The following is a 20,321-nucleotide window of genomic DNA, read 5'->3' on the forward strand; positions in this document are numbered from 1 at the left end:
GGGCCTGACGGGATATATCCTAGGATTATGTGGGAAGCAAGAGAGGAAATTGCAGTACCGTTGGCAATGATCTTCTCGTCTTCACTGGCAATGGGGGTGGTACCAGGGGACTGGAGAGTAGCGAATGTTGTGCCCCTGTTCAAAAAAGGGAATAGGGATAACCCCGGGAATTACAGGCCAGTTAGTCTTACTTCTGTGGTAGGCAAAGTAATGGAAAGGGTACTGAGGGATAGGATTTACGAGTATCTGGAAAGACACTGCTTGATTAGGGACAGCCAGCACGGATTTGTGAAGGGTAGGTCTTGCCTTACAAGTCTTATTGAATTCTTCGAGGAGGTGACCAAGCATGTGGATGAGGGTAGAGCAGTGGATGTAGTGTACATGGATTTTAGTAAGGCATTTGATAAGGTTCCCCATGGTAGGCTTATGCAGAAAGTCAGGAGGCATGGGATAGAGGGAAATTTGGCCAATTGGATAGAAAACTGGCTAACCGGTCGAAGGCAGAGAGTGGTGGTAGATGGTAAATATTCAGCCTGGAGCCCAGTTACAAGTGGAGTTCCGCAGGGATCAGTTCTGGGTCCTCTGCTGTTTGTAATTTTTATTAATGACTTAGATGAGGGAGTCGAAGGGTGGGTCAGTAAATTTGCAGATGATACGAAGATAGGTGGAGTTGTGGACAGTGAGGAGGGCTGTTGTCAGCTGCAGAGGGACTTAGATATGATGCAGAGCTGGGCTGAGGAGTGGCAGATGGAGTTCAACCATGCCAAGTGTGAGGTTGTCCATTTTGGAAGAACAAATAAGAATGCTGAATACAGGGTTAATGGTAGGGTTCTTAGTCAGGTGGAGGAACAGAGGGATCTTGGGGTCTATGTACATAGTTCTTTGAAGGTTGCCACTCAGGTAGATAGAGTTTGTAAGAAGGCCTATGGAGTATTATCGTTCATTAGCAGAGGGATTGAATTCAAGAGTCGTGAAGTGATGTTGCAGCTGTACAGGACTTTGGTTAGGCCACAGTTGGAGTACTGTGTGCAGTTCTGGTCGCCTCACTTTAGGAAAGATGTGGAAGCTTTGGAGAGGGTGCAGAGAAGATTTACCAGGATGTTGCCTGGAATGGAGAGTAGGTCGTACGAGGATAGGTTGAGAGTTCTCGGCCTTTTCTCGTTGGAACGGCGAAGGATGAGGCGTGACTTGATAGAGGTTTATAAGATGATCAGAGGAATAGATAGAGTAGACAGTCAGAAACTTTTTCCCCGGGTACAACAGAGTGTTACAAGGGGACATAAATTTAAGGTGAAGGGTGGAAGGTATAGGGGAGATGTCAGGGGTGGGTTCTTTACCCAGAGAGTGGTGGGGGCATGGAATGCGCTGCCCATGGGAGTGGTAGAGTCAGAATCATTGGCGACCTTTAAGCGGCATTTGGATAGGTACATGGATGGGTGCTTAATCTAGGTTAGAAGTTCGGCACAACATCGTGGGCCGAAGGGCCTGTTCTGTGCTGTATTGTTCTATGTTCTATGTTCTATGTTCTAACATCAAACATCCCTCGTACCCTGGTTCTACCCTCTTCCAATCTCTGTCAGGCAGAAGATACAAAAGCTTGAACACGTGCACCAACAGGTTCAAGATCAGCTTTTCCCTGCTGTTTTTTGACTGCTGAATGAAACTCCAATTTCAAACCATGCTTTGATCTTGCTTTGTGCACCTCCTGTTCAGCTGTAACCTCCTTGCCTCTCTCAGTCTAAATACCCTACAAAGTGTATGTCCTTGTTTGCCATCATCTGCCTATACTGCTCGCAAAATAAAAATTTTCACTATACTTAGGTATATGTACCAACAATAAATCAAATCAAAATTCTGGTTGCTTTGGCCTTTTCATTTTCCTCATCACCACCAGCTGTTTTCCTTTCATTAGGACCAGATCTTTCTGCATCCATAGTCGGATATTGTCAGTGGTGACCAGAAGGGTGTCCAGAAAGTTTAAAATCAAAACAGACTCTTCCAGGAGAGGCACCAGCAGTGGTGAATCTGCCAGTGGGAGGTGGGTCAAGACACTTACACTTGCCATCTGGCCTCCCAGACAATGTTCCAACTTGCAATTGTAGGCACTGAGAATATGGGCCCACTGCTGAATTCAACCAGAAGTTGTGGGCAATTTAGCCTTGTCTTCTTTAAGTAGCCCTGATGGAGGTGGACAAAGTTATAAATCACACGACACTAGGTTATAGTCCAACTGATTTATTTTGAAGTACTAGCTTTCAGAGTGCTGCTTCTTCATCAGGTAACTAGTGGAGCAGGATCATAAGACACAGAATTTATTGCAAAAGATCACAGTATCATGCAATTAAAACAATATATTGAACAAACTAGATTGCTGTTAAATCTTTCATCTTTTAGAATGTGTTGCAGGTTTCGGTTCATTAATCTGTAAATCCCAGAACTTCTTTTAAGTTACATTCTCGAGATAACTTAAGGTTTTACAAAAGAAAAGTGACACCTCAGCTTATTCTAAAAGATGAAAGATTTAACAGCAATCTTAGTTTGTTCAGGAAGCATGCGCTATTGGGCATTTCTGTCTGTTAGGCTACTGCTGAGCCAACACAATCCTGATACCATTCTGTACCGGAAGGCTTCACGGATCAGCACCACCTCTTGCTTGGGATTGGATCGGGCCAACAACTTAAATGATAATAACTGCTTTTTAACTTCTCTAAAGACTACTTCTTGGCTATGTGACCATTTTCAAGGCTGACTCATTTCAATAACAGATGTAAAGGTACCAGGATGGAGGTCAGGTTACCTATGAATTTTCCATAATAATTCACCAATCCTAGGAAAGATCTAAGCTCCAGTACAGACATAGAAACCAAGCACCTTCGATCACCCTCCCATTATCTTCCAATGGATGTAACCTGATCTTGTCAACTCTTGAAAGGCTTTAGTATCTGCTGTTTCAGAAGAAGTTAGGTTCCTAGTAACTGAAAATGTTGTGAACTTGCAAATAGTCAGAAGAATTACTCATTGCTTTTCATCAGCCCCAAAGTCATTCTCCCAAAAAAACATTCTTTCCGCATACAGGGCCCAGTCTTCAACAGCAGGGTCAAGCAAGTTAAGCTGCCCAAATAAAAGCATGATCTCCCACACCACTGCCAAATAGCAGTAGTGCTTACACCAACATAAAGACAACTGTTGCAAATTAATTTTCTTCAGGACCATACAGTTTTCTCTTGTCACCACTGAAGCCAGTATCCTATTATCAAGTCACTATTTACACATACACAGTACATGAACTCTGACCAGCTAGCTCAGAGCTGGTTCCGAAAGTGACCAGAACCCCTGATACTCCTGTTTGCTTTTATTATCTTTTTTCTTCTCATTTTTTAATGTTAGTCCTCAGTTGAAAAGATTCTAATCTCATGCTATATATATATTTTTTTAAATCTCCCACACTACTGCCAAATAGCAGTAGTGCTTATTTCTCCCCAGCAACAACTTCGAGAGCATGTAGGACACAGTGAAGAACAATGAGTGCAGAAAACTTTATTCATATCCACCAGCAGGAAGAAAGGAAACACCTGAGTCCCCAGTGACAAGCAGTGTCCTTCTCATCAAGGGCAATGCTTAAGTGAACAAAAAACTGTAGGGGAGGGTGGGGATTAAATCAAAATAGAATTGGAGGGGTAAATAAAACACTCTGTACCCCACAGTGCCCACCTCTGCTGAAAACCTCAAGGGTATTGGTAGACACTACATGCACCTTCACTCCTGTTTATTTTTTTTAATCTACCCTCGCACTACCTCCTAACAGTGGTAGTGCTTATTTTTATACCCCAGCATCCATGTTAGGTGTGTGCAGGTTTCAGACACAGTGAAAAACAGCAAGTGTGTAAACCTTTATTCGTGTTCCACCACCAGGAAGAAAGGAAACACCTGAGTGGTCAGTGTCTAGCAGTGCCCTTCTCATCAAAACGTGAAAGGGGAAGGGAGGGACTAAATCAAAATAGAGTCAGAGGGGGAAATAAAACACTCCACATCCTGTGGTGCCCACCTCTCACTGAAAATCTCAAGTGTATTAGTAGACACTGCGTGTACCTTCACTCCTGTTTTTTTCTTCTTAGATCTTCTTAAATCTCCCAGATTTTTTTCCTTTTTTTATTTTCCCCCACACTACCACCTAACAGTGGTAGTACTTATACTTTCCCTGGCACCCATGTTGTGTGTGTACAGGTATGAGAACAACAAGTGTGTAAATCTTTATTCATTTTCCACCACCAGCAAGAAAGAAAACACTAGAGTGGCCAGTGACAAGCAGTGCCCTTCTCATCAAAGGGCAATGCTGCATGATCAAAAAAGTGAGAGAGATGTTATCTCTCCTGCTAAACCCTCCTGCTCAATTTAAAACCAGCAACACAGAAAAGATTTATCCCGTGCAGTAATCTGTAAAATTTCAAGTGGCCAAGAACTATTTAAAGTAAAAATTAACAACTTTATTTCTTAAAGTATAACAGAGAATAATTAATTAACAAATATTTACCATTCCTTACTCTAACCTATCATTTACCATCCCATCCATAATACAAGTCCGATAAAACTCCCAGTTAAGATTTACGAAACAACATTTATCTCAAAACCAGACAGCTTTTGGTTCTTGTCTTCAGATCTTCCTGTGTCTTCTTTTGTTCTGGTTTGTAATTTCTGTTTTACAGGTTATTGATCAAAAAGGTGCCTTTTTAAGAGAGCTGTTTTTCAGGCAGTCTTTTTACATACTTGGTCATGGCAGTTCTCCTCTCAACTGTTCAGTTTTCCCTGGTCATATACTCCAGAGCATTGGATTGTGTCATTGCCTTTTAAGATTGTCAATATACTCAATTCAAACTTGATTGGAGTTTGATATGTTTCGGGTATAATTTAAACTGATTGGCTGAATTCAAGTTTGCTTTTGGCTACAAGCAACAAACAAACTAATTGAATTGTTTGATGCAGTGTAACATTGTTACCTTTTGGAGTGCTGTGTCCGGTTGTTTTGCTGCTTTTAATTCTCTTAAAGATATACCCGCATCTTCATAACAGGGAGGGCAGGGACGAAATCAAATTAGATTTGGAAGGGGAAATAAAACACTCCACACCTTTTCAGCTATCCTAAATAAACATGAAAATACGTGGTTTACAGAATAAGTGATCACAGAATTGTTTGAGCACAGAAGAAAGCCATTTGGCCCTTCATAAGTGCTCCAGCTCTCCAGAAGAACAGTTCATTTTATGTAATTCATCTGCCCCCTTCTTGTAACTCTATACATCTTTCCTTTGCAAATAACCATCTAATTATTTACAATGTAAATTAATATTGGGGTGGCACAATGGCTCAGTGGTTAGTACTGCTGCCTCAAAGCATCAGGAACCTGCGTTCAATTCCAACCTCCAGCAACTGTCTGTGTGGATTCCTCTGGGTGCTCTGGTTTCCTCCCACAATCCAAACAAATATGTGCATGTTAGATGAAATGGCCATGCTAAATTGTCCCATAGTGTTCAGGAATGTGTAGGTTGGGTGCATTAGTCAGGGGTAAATGTAGGGGAATGGGTCTGGGTAGGTTACTCTTTGGAGGGTTGGTGTGACATGTTGGGCGAAGGGCCCGTTTCCACACTGTAGGGATTCTATAACATCTAATGTTGTAATTGAATTTTCTTTCACCCACACTCTCTAGTGACAAATTTAGGCTCAAACTACTATTTGTGTGAAAAAATGTTTTAAATTCATATCACTTCTGCTTCTTTTGCTCATTATTTTACAAAGTGATGATAAGTTTATAAAGCCACATTGACTATATAATCAGTCAAGATACTTAAAAAGTGAGTTCTTGCTCTTTACACTCCAGGTGAGCTTGAGACCCTGAGGTTTGCAAACATATGAGAGGTCTAATATGGGATGGATAAAGAAACTATTTCCACTGGTTGGAGATTCCAGAACTAGGCGCCATTCTAGAACTCTCTACCAGTTGTCAGAGGAGAAAGAAACAACAGGATTAGAAAGAATGAAAATACATACTCTCACATTGAGTGAATGGGAAGAATAACACAATACAGATTAATCAGGTAAGAGTTGGGAATAAAGAGCAAAAGAGATGATAGAAAAAATTAGAAATAGAAGTGCTGCAAAATCTCAGGAGGTCTGGCAGCATGTAGGGTCAAAGAGGCAGGGTTAACATTTTGAGCTGAAAAGTGTGGTGCTGGAAAAACGCAGCAGGCCAGGCAGCAACTGAGGGGCAGGAGAATCGACGTTTCGGGCATAAGCCCTTCTTCAGGAATGAGGCTGGTGTGCCAAGCAGGCTGAGAACACCAGCCTCATTCCTGAAGAAGGGCTTATGTCCGAAACATCGATTCTCCTGCTCCCTGGATGCTGCCTGGCCTGCTGCGCTTTTCCAGCACCACACATTTCAGCTCAAAATGTTAACCCTGCCTCTTTGTCCCTAGGTGCTGCCCGATCAATTGTTCACTTTAAATTTGAGATAGATAGCAGAACTGCTCAAAGATATGAGTCAAAGGCAGATATAGTATATGGAGTTAGACCAATCAATCACAATCTCATTGAACAGCGAAACAGGCTCAAATGGGCTGAATTGCCCATCACTGTTCCTCTCGGCTGCCAGCCCTGGATAGGCGCGCGCGTCGGGAACGTGCGTGAGCGGGGGCGCGCGAAGGATTGGCGGTGCGTGGCAACGGCGGCGCATGCGTAGACAGGTGACATTTACGGTCTGGCTGAAGGATGGCGTGAAGTAGAGGCCGGTGGGGGGTGGTTGGGGGTTTATTCGTGAGGAATCAGGGGTCACCCCCTGGACATCTGCGGCCAGGTGACCCGCCTCTGAACTCTCTCTGGAGCAAATAATCAAAGCGGGCGGCGCGGCTTGTTGGGCCTGGTCCCATTGCTTGGGCCTAAATTTCATCGGTCCTCCTGGGAGACCGGTCCGTAGCTCGTCTGTCGTTCGGGCTGAGGTCGAACCACATCGGGGGAGCAAAAATGAGGAAAGACGTGAGGATTCTGCTCGTCGGAGAACGTGAGTTTGAACTGAATGCGTTGGGAGAAGGAAATTGTCCCCATCCGCAGCTGTCAACACTTGCAGGGGTTACCAGCCTGAGGCCTGGGTACAGGCGGGGAGAGGAGTTGAATGATATTGGGGGGGAGAATCAGATACACTGCACTCATTCACTACCCTTCTCCCACTTTACTGTGAAAGGAGTTGATATTTATGAGGAAAGATGCTTGTGAGAAATCCACTGAGGCGGTACCATTCACGTTGTCATGTACCCGCGGACGTGACCTTCCCACTGCTACTATATATTGAGAAGTGAGAATCTAAAGCGTTAAAAGTGGTCAAACGGTGGAGTAAACTGAATGTAGATTAGTAATTTCGATCGCCAGACTAACGGTCTGGGAAATCTCGCTGTGGCAGACGGTGGGATTTGAATCTGGGAACCGATTCTAATGTCAACCGTGTAACTATAGTCGTCGTCGTCGTCATGAAGAAACATCTTGGCCATGCGCTCCTCTTGCCAATTAAATCTGACATCCTTGCCGACGTGTGACATTAGACCTACAGTAATGTGGTTGACTTTTAACTGTGCTTCAAGCAATTACGGATAGAAAATAAATGTGGGCCTAGACAGATGTCCACATCTCATGAATGAATAAGCATCTTTTAGCATCTAACGAAAAGAGGGTTAGGGAGAAACTTTTGTTTGGGTCATCATTTTAGTTCATGGATATAGGAAAGATGTTAAACTTGAAATGATTCAGAAAAGGTTTACAAGGATGTTGCCAGGCTTGGAGAGTTTGAGCTAGAGGAAAAGGGTTAGAACTATTTTACCTGGAGTGTCGGATGCTGAGGCGTAACTTTACAGAGGTTTATAAAATTGAGGGGCATGGATAGTGTAATTAGCCAAGGTTTTTCCCAGGTTAGGGGAGTCTAAAACTAGAGGACATTGGTTTAAGGTGAAAGGGAAAAGATTTGAAAGGGACCAATGGGGCACCTCTTTCACTGAGAGGGTGATGCATGTATGGAACGAACTGCCAGAGGTGGTGATGGAGGCTAGTACAATTACAGCATTTAAAAGACATCAGGGTAGGTGTTTGAATAGGAAGAGTTTGGAGGGATATAGGCCAAATGCTGGCAAATGGGACTAGGTTAATTTAGGTTATCTGGTTGGCATGGACGAGTTGGACCAAAGGGTCTATTTAAGTGCTGTATACCTCTATGTCTGTGACTTTGTGACTATCCCCACTGAGAAGGCGTATGATTGTTTCTCTTTCCCAAATTCTTCTGCTGCCTTTTTGGTATGATGTCTGCTGTCAGTATTATCCTTTCCTGTTGCCATTCTAATGTCTTTTCAACTCAGTTGATCACGTATTAAAAAGTAAATTGTACTTTACTTGGGGATAAAACAGCGATCTCATTCTTGAATCCTGTACCTTCCTTACCAGCTGCAATCATAGTTATACATCTTAAAAAACAGATCCTTGGATCCAGCCAGTCTTGCTGAACATAATCCCAAACTAAACTTATCCCATCTGCCTGCACTTGGCCTACAAACTGCCAAACATTTCTTTATCATGTATTTATGCAAATGTCTTTTAAACGTTGCAACTGTACCTGCATCCACCACTTCCTCTGGAAGTTCATTCCACATATGAACCACTTTTAAGGTAAGGAAGAGAAAGATTTAAAAGTATAGCCCTTAGACTTGAAATCCCCTACCCTAGGGAAAAGATACTGCCTTATCTGCTCTGAGTCCCACCAATCTTACAGGCAGTTCAATGTCTCCTTTTGTTAATTCTCAAGAATAGTGATCACAGTTTTCCACTTCTTTATCCATCTTAATGGTTAGAAAATTGGAGGCAAGAGAAAATGACATCTTAGCCAGTGGCACAAAGAGAAGGAACATGCAGAGCTTCATTTTTTCCCTCTGCTCTAGAAGTGAGGTAAATATTGGCCAGGATATTGGGTGAACTCTCCTGTTTTTCATTGAGAATTGTTGCACCCTTCAGAAAAATGCTTGTTAAAATATCCAGTGTTCCAGATGACACTTGCTTCACTGAACTATCACCCTCACGTTATGTCATCAAATCTCTCAAGTGGAAATTTGAAACCTTCAGATTCCGATAGAAGAGTGGTGACTGCAAGCCATGACTAACGTAATTGATTATGGGGGTGGTGTGGATTTTGAGGTAGTGGAGGGAATCAGTAAGATTTGTAATAATGTTTGGAGGAAGTACCCACACAATATTTTGGAGTAAGGCAGGCCTTATTTGATACTTGGAAAGGAAATGTTGCTTGATGGAGAGGTAGCTGCTCCTGGTTGTGCTGTACCACAGGTGAACCTTTGGGGCCATGGAAGATTTGTGCTTCAACCAGAAGCTTTCATAGAGATCCCATAACATCCATTCCCATTTAATCAGCCAGTTCTCTGTTAACAGCCACTTAACAACGAACCTGCTACAAAATGTACTTTTTTTAAAAAATCTTCTGCCAAGTATTTTTCTCAGATAAAAAGTACTGCAGTTGCTGGACATCTGAAATAAAAACAGTAAGTGCTGAAGAAACTTAGCAGGTCTGGCTTCATCTGTGGAGAGAGAAACAGAATTGAAGTTTCCAGTCCATTGTGACTTCTTTGAAACTGAAGAAGTTATATTGGACTCAAAATGTTAAGATCAACTAGGGGAAAGTGAGGACTGCAGATGCTGGAGACCAGAGTTGAAAAGTGTGGTGCTGGAAAAGCGCAGCAGGCCAGGCAACATCCGAAGAGCAGGAGAATCGATATTTCGGACATAAGCCCTTCTTCAGGAATGAGGTTGGTGTTCTCAGCCCGCTTGGCACACCAGCCTCATTCCTGAAGAAGGGCTTATGCCCGAAACGTCGATTCTCCTGCCCCTCAGTTGCTGCCTGGCCTGCTGCGTTTTTCCAGCACCACACTTTTCAGCTCAAAATGTTAACCCTGCCTCTTTGTCCCTACATGCTGCCAGACCTCTTGAGATTTTGCAGCACTTCTATTTCTAATTTTTTCTATCATCTCTTTCTCTTTATTCCCAACTCTTACCTGATTAATCTGTATTGTGTTATTCTTCCCATTCACTCAATTTGAGAGTATGTATTTTCATTCTTTCCAATCCTGTTGTTTCTTTCTCCTGTGACAACAGGTTTGGTACTTTGGTAAAAATCATATGTTTGAAATCCTTGTTTTTAGGTTTATATTTTTAATTCACAGGTGTTAGAGCTTTGGAAAATGCAAGTAACAATCTCACATTCTCCTTGACATTCTGAGGGAGAAGATAATACAATAAGACAGTAACAATACTGAAGATAACTTACTTATAATTGCTTCCAACAACGTTTCTTATCAGGGCACTTAATAACTTGAGGAGTATTCCCAATTTACAGAGTTTAAATTTGCAATGTTAGTGAAAACCAGATGTTAGACCATGAATTCTCATTTCACTGGTGGCAAATTCATGCTAGTGCTGGAAATATATCTAGCTATGCAACACCCAATCACCACTAAAGTCTGATATACATCTAGTGTAATGAAACCTGACAGAGGTCAGAACTATACGCCATTTTAACTCTTATGCATTTAGATGCTCTGACTTTCATTTGTTACCATTGAGGGTGAGTCATAGAATCCCTGCAGTGTGGAAATGGGCCCTTTGGCCCAGCAAGTCCACACCAACCCTCCAAAGAGTAACCCACCCAGACCCACTCCCCCACTACTCTATGTTTAACCCAGACTAACGCACATCCCTGAACACCATAGGCAATTTAGCATGGCCAATTCACCTAACCTGCACATTTTTTGGATTGTGGGAGGAACCTGGAACACCTGGAGGAAACCCATACAGGCACAAAGGAGAATGTGCACACTCCACGCAGTCCACCGAGGTTGGAATTGAACCTGGATCCCTGGCACTGAGAGGCAACAGTACTAACCACTGAGCCATCGTGCCATCCTAGGTCATACTGTCGACAGATAGAAAACCCAGCTCGGATTTAATTTGAGTTGTATTAAACATGAATGTATAAATTGTGTTATGAAGAGACTTGAGTTCGTAGGATGTGACATTTCACTATCAGCTGTAATCCCTATGAATACTCGACTGTTGTGGAGAAATCATTAATTATTGCAGTTGGCTTTCTTTCAACTTAGAATCACTAGTTGATTGGTTCATGAGCTTTCCTCTGATTCAATTTTTCTGTTAGTTGAGGCTGACCAATCAGATGGTCTAAATATACCAATGTAGGCAAAACTTGAATTATGGTACAGTATATAAAAATGAACTTACTTTAAGTCTCTGTCTGACCAAAGAGCAGATTTTGCAAAATCCAATTAATACCACAATGCCCCAAGCCTTTGCATCAACTCTTACCCTAAATATGTAGTATGTGTGTTGTGTTTGCTACGCATATTCAACATAAACTACTTGCAGAAGTTACAAAAAGGTAATGTTCTCATATTTATCAAGGACATAGATAATATGCTATAATGATACAGAAAGCTCAGATTTTGAGTTGATTGTCAATATTTTTTCAAGTTTTTTTTCAGTTATCTAAATATTGAATAATTCTGGGATGGGGTGAGGAGGGGTGGATATCTTAAATTTCAGACAGGTCTGTATCTGTTCGAAGAATGGGAGATGAACTTATTGAAACATACAATATCCTGAGGGGATTGGGCAGGGTGGATGCTGAGAGGATATTTCCCCCTGTGGGTAGACACTAGATTTAGGGAGCACAGTTTAAAAATAAGAGTTTCTTGTTTGATGATGATGAAGGTTTTTTTTCTGGTTGTGGGTCATATCTGTGGAACACTCTCCCCAGAGCTGTGAAGGCAAGATTATTGAATATTTTTAGGGCAAATAAAAGTAAACTTGTAACTAATAAGGGAGTCAAATGTTAACAGGGCAAGTAGGAAAATGGGGTTGAGTCCACAATCAGGTCAATTATAATCTTATTAAACCAATCTACCATTTAATGGCCAAACGACGTACTCATCTTCCTGATTCATATTTGTATGTTATTACTTGCAAGCAAGTTTGGATTAGGAACAGTCCAAAGTTTGTGAGAAGATTTGTAGCTTGGGTGCTCGTTGTTGTGGTTCTGTTCGCCGAGCTGGGAATTTGTGTTGCAGACGTTTCGTCCCCTGTCTAGGTAACATCCTCAGTGCTTGGGAGCCTCCTGTGAAGCGCTTCTGTGATGTTTCCTCCGGCATTTATAGTGGTTTGAATCTGCCGCTTCCGGTTGTCAGTTCCAGCTGTCCGTTGCAGTGGCTGGTATATTGGGTCCAGGTCGATGTGCTTATTGATTGAATCTGTGGATGAGTGCCATGCCTCTAGGAATTCCCTGGCTGTTCTCTGTTTGGCTTGTCCTATAATAGTAGTATTGTCCCAGTTGAATTCATGTTGCTTGTTATCTGCGTGTGTGGCTACTAAGGATAGCTGGTCGTGTCGTTTCGTGGCTAGTTGGTGTTCATGGATGCGGATTGTTAGCTGTCTTCCTGTTTGTCCTGTGTAGTGTTTTGTGCAGTCCTTACATGGGATTTTGTACATTACATTGGTTTTGCTCATGCTGGGTATTGGGTCCTTCGTTCTGGTGAGTTGTTGTCTGAGAGTGGCTGTTGGTTTGTGTGCTGTTATGAGTGCTAGTGGTCGCAGTAGTCTGGCTGTCAGTTCAGAAGTGCTCTTGATGTATGGTAGTGTGGCTAGTCCTTTGGGTTGTGGCATGTCCTCGTTCCGTAGTCTTTCCCTTAGGCATCTGATGAAATTGCGCGGGTATCAGTTTTTGGATACAAGGACTGCACAAAACACTACATAGGACAAACAGGAAGACAGCTAACGATCCACATCCATGAACACCAACTAGCCACGAAATGACACGACCAGCTATCCTTAGTAGCCACACACGCAGATAACAAGCAACATGAATTCACTACTATTATAGGACAAGCCAAACAGAGAACAGCCAGGGAATTCCTAGAGGCATGGCACTCATCCCCAGATTCAATCAATAAGCACATCGACCTGGACCCAATATACCGACCACTGCAACGGACAGCTGGAACAGACAACCAGAAGTGGCAGAGACAAACCACTACGTATGCCGGAGGAAAGATCACAGAAGTGCTTCACAGGAGGCTCCCAAGCACTGAGGATGTCACCTAGACAGGGGACGAAACATCTGCAACACAAATTCCCAGCTCGGCGAATAGGAACAGTCCATTAGAGCCCTGTGAGACTCTCTGCCATTTAATAAGAACTGATCTGATTGTGAGCTCAACGCCACATTCGTGTACAACCTGATACTCTTAGATTCTTGACTAACAACGAAGACACTCTGCATTTGAAAATATTTAACAGCACTGTCTCCATTGATCTCTATTGAAGAGATCCAAAGACACTTAACCCTCTGAGTGGGCGGCACGGTGGCACAGTGATTAGCACTGCTGCCTCACAGCGCCGGAGACCCGGGTTCAATTCCCGCCTCAGGCGACTGACTGCGTGGAGTTTGCACGTTCTCCCCGTGTGTGCGTGGGTTTCCTCCGGGTGCTCCGGTTTCCTCCCACAGTCCAAAGATATGCAGGTCAGGTGAATTGGCCATGCTAATTTGCCCGTAGTGTTAGGTAAGGAGTAAATGTAGGGGTATGGGGGTCGGTGTGGACTTGTTGGGCCGAAGGGCCTGTTTCCACACTAATGTAATCTGATCTTAAAAAAGGCTCATTTGCACCTTAAAATAGGTGACCCCTTATTTTTAAACTCTCTCTTGCTTAGTTCCCATCTCTTTCACAAGGCGAAACATCCTTTTGGGATATACCTGTCAAGTCCCGTTATGTATCAACAAGATTGTCTCTAATTCAGTTAAACACGAATGAACACAGACCTGACCTCTCCATCCTTGCTTCATAATGTTACAACCCATCCAAGGTGTCTGTCCAGTTCTAGGCTTTGTATAACATCTTATGTTCTTCCTTAAATAAAGAGTCCCAAATTGTGCACATGTGGTCTCACCAACACATTGTACTCCCACAGCAAAACGTCCCACTTTTAAACCCAAAAGAGAAAATGCTGGAAAATCTCAGCAGGTCTGGCAGCATCTGTAAGGAGAGAAAAGAGCTTGATGTTTCGAGTCTAACTCCTTTTCTCTCCTTACAGATGCTGCCAGACCTGCTGAGATTTTCCAGCATTTTCTCTTTTGGTTTCAGATTCCAGCATCCGCAGTAATTTGCTTTTGTCCCACTTTTAAATTTCATTCCTCTTGTAATAAGCAACAGCATTCCATTTGCATTCCTAATCACTTGCTGTATCTGCATACTGGTTTTGTGATTCATGTAACAAGGCATCCCGATTTCCCCCCTCGTCAGAGCTCTACAGTTTCTTCCTATTTAAATAATATGCTACTTTTACGTTCTTCCTGCAAGATGGATAAGTTCATATTTTCCCACATTATCCTTAATTTGCCAAATTCTTTGCCCAATCACTTGACCACTTTGTAGACTCCCCTTAGGTCATCTTCACAACTTTGTTTCCTTCCTATCTTGTGTCATGAACAAATTTAGCCACTATAAATTTGGTTCTGTCATCTGAGACATTTATATATATTGTAAATAGTTGATTTTCCAGCACTGATCCCTTTGGAACATCGCTCTTCACAACTTATTAACGCAAAAGTGACGCCTTTTTTTAACCTGTTGTTTTCCTGTTAACAAATCAGTTGTCTTAAAATGCAATGACATTCATGACATTCTTCATTTTTAGTTCCTAGTTATGGATGAACTGATACTGACCATATGTATGTGGCGCTGAAGTGTCATTTTGCATTTTGTAGTCTTTGTGCTTGTATACTTCTGCAATGAAGTTAGGAAATACAGGATTTTGACCTAGCAACAATGAAAGAAAAGTATAAAACTAGATTTGGATTATGTGACTTGGAGCTCTTGGTTATGTAAGTTATATATGTAGAAGATATTTCTCAGGTAACCTTGGTGAGTTGTTGCAATGTATTTTTACTAAATCAAACAATTTTTTATATCTCTGTAGCATTGATGCTGCATTTTGTGCCTAATAGGGTAGACGCAGACAATTTTCTCCCAAATACTTATATCATGCTGCGCTAACTCCTAGTTCAAATGAGTAGTTGGGTGCCTTGATTTAATTTTATTTCACTTATTTTTTTTGTGGTCAGACAGTTAATTGAAGCAAAGACACATAATGTTTAAATGAGAGGCAGGAGTTACCAAGGAAACAAAAAAAAGTTGAAAATACACACCAGAGAGCAGGTTGTAGTTTCTGATGTTAGCCAGGTTGTCATGTGGAATAGTGATTCCTATGAAAAGTGAGATAGCATTGTGGGGTAAGAGGAATGTTAAAATAAACAAGCAATCACAGTTGGTTCCACACCAGCATTCTAATTCACAGCTCAATTCTTCTAAGTGTCCATTTTTGATTATAGTACAGACTTGCGTTCTGCTTTGTCATATTAATAGAGAAAATTGTCCACCATTGAAATGGAGTGAGTTAAAAATTCTTTTATGATTCTAAAATTATTTCTGTGGTTGTATCCTTGGCATGAATGATCTTTTGTTTACAACTGAGGTGAATGTGAATCTGTTTTCATGGAAGACCAGAAGAAAGAATAAAAATGGCAACAAAATTGTTTTGGGCACGGTGATTCCAAGACTAGATGTAGTTTTGATTACTGCCATCTTATCTGAAACTAATCCAGCATGCAAAATAAACTGAATACCCTATCTATGCTCTGTTACCATGCCATTTTTAACTAATTTGCACTCCTGAATCACCTTTTACCATAGCAGAGTGCCCTATTATGTTTCCTAAAAAGACACACTGGACACTGAGCAGACACTGGGAAAGAGAGAAGATGAATAAAGATGTGGTCAGAGGTGGGTTTTGAGGCTTTTTTTTATTTAAAACTAGGATAAGATAAGCAAGATGGAGAGATTTAAGACATTTTTCTAGGAGGAAATTATACCCAGTGAAGGCTTCACCACCAATGGTTTGATTGCAAAACCTATAATAAAGGAAGTATACAGTGGCCCAGGCACAAGTAAAGGTTTTTTAAAAAGTCTAAAGAACTGTGGATGCTGAAAATCAAAAACAAAAACAGAAATTGCTGGAAAAACTCAGCAGGTCTGCCAGTGTCTGTGGAGAGAAAGCAGACCAATCCAGTGGCTGTTCTGCAGAATGGAAGAGTGAAGTGTGTAAGCTGAGAAGTGAAGTTCAGTTGGATGATAACTCGACATTAGAATATGGAAAGTCATCGAAGGATCTGAAATTGAGAACAAGAATTTTGAACTAGAAGAGATATGGGATAGGAAGAAAATTAATTGGGTGAGGAATGAGGAATTGGATGAATGGTGCATAATATAGGATAAAATGCATTCTTGATCAGCTGAAATTTTGGGTATGAACTGGGTACTTTCATGCATGAAGGGGACAAATAATTTGTATTAATGATGTCATAAAAACAAAGTACTGACAAACTCAACAAATCTGACAACATCTATGGAGAGAGAAAAAGTTGATGTTAGTTCCAAACTCTTCTTTGGAACAGTTTATACTATATGACCCTGTTTTAGCAGTTAAAAAGTAACTGAAGATATTTTTATTTAATTATTTAAAGAAAAGGAATTCTATCAACATAGGTTTTTCATGCTCACAGGACATCCCAAAGTTTTTTGCAATAATTTATTACTTTAAAGGGCAATCTTTATAACATAGGTAAGTATGACAGTCAATCTCTATGCAGCAAGGCTCTACAGCATATCTGTTCTTGTTATAGGAGCTCTGATGAAGAGTCATCTAGACTCAAAACATTAGCTTGTTTTCTCTCCATGCATACTACCTGACCTGCTGTGATCTACAGCATTTCTTGTTATCTGGTTTTATTATGTTGGCCTAAGATTCTGAATAGGAGAAAGTGAGGACTGGTGCTGGAAAAGCACAGCAGGTCAGGCAGCATCCGAGGAGCAGGAAAATTGACTTTTTGGGCAAAAGCCCTTCAATAGGAATGATAAAGCTTTTGCCTGAAACGTTGATTTTCCTGATCCTCGGATGCTGCCTGACCTGCTGTGCTTTTCCAGCACCACTCTAATCTAAACCCTGGTTTCCAGCACCTCCAGTCCTCCCTTTTGCCTAGAAAGTGAGGACTGCAGATGCTGGAGATCAGAGTCAAGAGTGTGGTACTGGAAAGACACAGCAGGTCATGCAGCATCCAAGGAGCAGGAGAATTGACGTTTCAGGCATAAGCTCTTCATCAGGAATCCTTACGCCCGAAAAGTTGATTTTCCTGCTCCTCAGATGCTGCCTGACCTGCTCTGTTTTTCCAGCATCACACTCTCAACTAAGATTCTGAATAAACTGTTTTTATGTACAGTACCATCTGATCTTCTGTAGTAACTTGAACAAGCAAACAACATTTTGATGTAGTACTTATACATTAGAACTCAAACCTTGGATTGGGGCTTGAAATTGAATCAGTTTTAGCAATCAGTGAAGTAGCTAATGTGATTATTAATAATTCAATTCTTTCACATTTTGAAGCTCTGTAACTTCTCCAATCTAGTAGCCATTTTAAATCACCTAACCAGAAGGTGGTACTCCTTTTAGATGATTGTAATTCGAGATTTTCGTTTTTCACCACTGCATGCCAAAAAATATTATGGAATATCAACAATATAGAAGATTTATCTTTGCAAGCAAAATAGATCTTACACCTGCTTGCCAAATAAAAATAGCCATTTAAGGACTAGATAGCACCTTGTAAGATAATCCTACTTTTAGTGTCAAAATGCATATTTAGGTACATGCTTGAATATACAAGTTAATTCTTCCACCACATTTTTAACGATAATATACTCCAATTCGGAGGTTGCCTCAATTTTTAAGCTCAGAAACACATTGCTTAGGTTTGTATTCACGTTACAAATCAGTAGATGGAATCAAACAAGCAATACAACCTTTGTTAACAAGAAGTTGCTCAGGAATCTAGAAAGCAGATCAAATGAGTGTCAATGAACAGAAATGGGTTCTCCTGCAAAAATCAGTAAAGTATGAAGCTTGTTTCAAATTAAATGTTATACCATTTGCCAGCTTATCAAATAAGGGGAACTTAATGTTGGTAGAAAACTGGTGGGGAATGGAAGAAGGAAATATCCATATTAAGGAAGATGCCTAAACCCAAATGCATCATTGGGTCAACCAATGGTCTGATATTGAGCAAAATGTATCCTATTAGGTTTTTCAAATCATCAGAATAGTTACACAGTCATGCAGCATGGAAACAGGCCCTTTAATCCAACTTGTCTGTGCTGACTGGACATCCCAATCTGACCCAGTCCCATCTGCCAGCATTTGGCTCATATCCCTCCAAACCCTTCCTATTCATTTACTCATTCAGATGCCTTTTAAATGTTGGAACTGTACCCAGCACTTCCTCTGGCAGCTCATTCCAGGCACACGCTATCTTCTGAAACGTTTCTCCTCCGGTTCTTTTTCCCCTCTCACCTTCAACCTATGGCCTCTAGATTTGAACTTCCTGCAACACATATATATGTATTTAAATGAACCAATCACACTGGTCCAGCAAATACTTCAAGGCAGCAGCTAGTTGGTATATTGCTTCTTTATGGAGCAAAATGTTTATTTTTGCAGTAGAAGATCAAGGTATTTCAGAATTTCCAAGAGACCTTGATGCCCAAGTTATCAGTTTCCAGACATTATCTTGGAGAGCAGTGAGTACCCACTACATCATATTGACAGCACAAATGTCCATGAATTTGTTATGCCCAGGGGTTGAACTGTGGACCATTCCAGTTACAGTCATAGAGATGTACAGCACGGAAACAGACCCTTCAGTCCAACTTGTCTATGCCAACCGGATATCCCAACCAAATCTAATCCCACCTGCCAGAACCCAACCTATATCCCTCCAAACCCTTCCTAATCATATACCCATCCAAATTCCTTTTGTATGATGCAATTGTACTAGCCTCCACCACTTCCTCTGGCAGCCCATTCCATACACGTACCACCCTCTGTGTGAAAAAATGCCCCTCTCACCCTAAACCTATGCCTTCTAGTTCAAAACTACCCAATCCCAGGAAAGGACTTTGTCTATTTATCCGACCTATGCCCCTCATGATTTTATAAACCTCTGAGATCACCCCTCAGCCTCCAGTGTTCCAGGGAAAACAGTCCTAGCCTATTCAACCTCTCCCTATAGCTCACATTCTCCAACCTTGGCAACATCCTTGTAAATCTTTTCTGAACCCTTTCAAATTTCACAATTTCTTTCCGATAGGAAGGAGACCAGTATTGCATGCAATATTCTAACAGTGGCCTAACCAACGTCCTGTACAGCCGCAACATGACCTCCCAACTCCTGTACCCAATACTCTGACCAATAAAGGAAAGCATACCAAACATCATCTTCAATATCCTATCTACTTGCGACTCCACTTTCAAGGAGCGATAAACCTGCATGCCAAGGTCTCTTTGTTCAGCAGCACTCCCTTGAACCTTACCACTAAGTGTATAAGTCCTACTAAGATTTGCTTTCCCAAAATGCAGCACCTCGCATTTATCGGAATTAAACTCCATCTGCCACTTCTCAGCCCATTGGCCCATCTAATCAAAATCCCATTGTAATCTGAGGTAATCTTCTCCATTATCCACTACACCTCCAATTTTGGTGTCATCTGCAAACTTACTAACTATATCTCTTATGCTCACGTCCAAATCATTTATATAAATGATGAAAAGTAGTGGGCCCAGCACTGATCCTTGTGGCACTCCACTGGTCACAAGCCTCCAGTCTGAAAAACAACCCTCCACCACCACCACCCTCTGTCTTCTACCTTTGAGCCAGTTCTGCATCCAAGTGGCTGGTTCTCTCTCTATTCCATGAGATTGAACCTTGTGAAGAGAAAGTGAGGACTGCAGATGCTGGAGATCAGAGCTGAAAATGTGTTGCTGGAAAAGCGCAGCAGGTCAGGCAGCATCCAAGGAGCAGGGGATTCGACGTTTCGGGCATGAGCCCTTCTTCAGGAATGCCCGAAACGTCGATTCTCCTGCTCCTTGGATGCTGCCTGACCAGATTGAACCTTGCTACCCAGTTCTAGTAGAATTTACATTGTATGAGAAGACACATTTCCTTGAGGTAGAAATCTGTACAGACAATAGATCAAAATTAAAGTCTGTGTTGACAGTCAAGTTTCGAACAGGGATTTTTGTGCCTATCAATGACAACAGTTGGTTAGGTGAAGATGAC

General features: G+C 41.6%; 2 protein-coding genes across 5 annotated transcripts in view; one reads left to right on the forward strand and one right to left on the reverse strand.

Moving 5' to 3' along the window:
* The window catches only part of LOC140463782 (sodium-coupled monocarboxylate transporter 1-like), a 195,248-nt gene extending 188,313 nt beyond the window's left edge, over positions 1-6,935 (reverse strand). The window contains exon 1 of the mRNA XM_072558091.1: positions 6,623-6,935. Within this exon, the coding sequence (XP_072414192.1) occupies positions 6,623-6,935 (313 nt within the window). The remainder of the gene's footprint in view (positions 1-6,622) is intronic.
* The window catches only part of rhot1a (ras homolog family member T1a), a 93,248-nt gene continuing 79,640 nt past the window's right edge, over positions 6,714-20,321 (forward strand). For 2 of the 4 annotated variants that reach the window (XM_072558908.1, XM_072558911.1), the window contains exon 1: positions 6,714-7,046. In XM_072558908.1, coding sequence (XP_072415009.1) covers positions 7,010-7,046 — 37 coding nt within the window. In that variant the 5' untranslated portion in view covers positions 6,714-7,009. The remainder of the gene's footprint in view (positions 7,047-20,321) is intronic. The other 2 variants (XM_072558909.1, XM_072558910.1) reach the window with 2 other exon arrangements.

The sequence above is a fragment of the Chiloscyllium punctatum genome, chromosome 39 (genome assembly GCF_047496795.1).
Source record: "Chiloscyllium punctatum isolate Juve2018m chromosome 39, sChiPun1.3, whole genome shotgun sequence".
Classification (NCBI taxonomy): domain Eukaryota; kingdom Metazoa; phylum Chordata; class Chondrichthyes; order Orectolobiformes; family Hemiscylliidae; genus Chiloscyllium; species Chiloscyllium punctatum.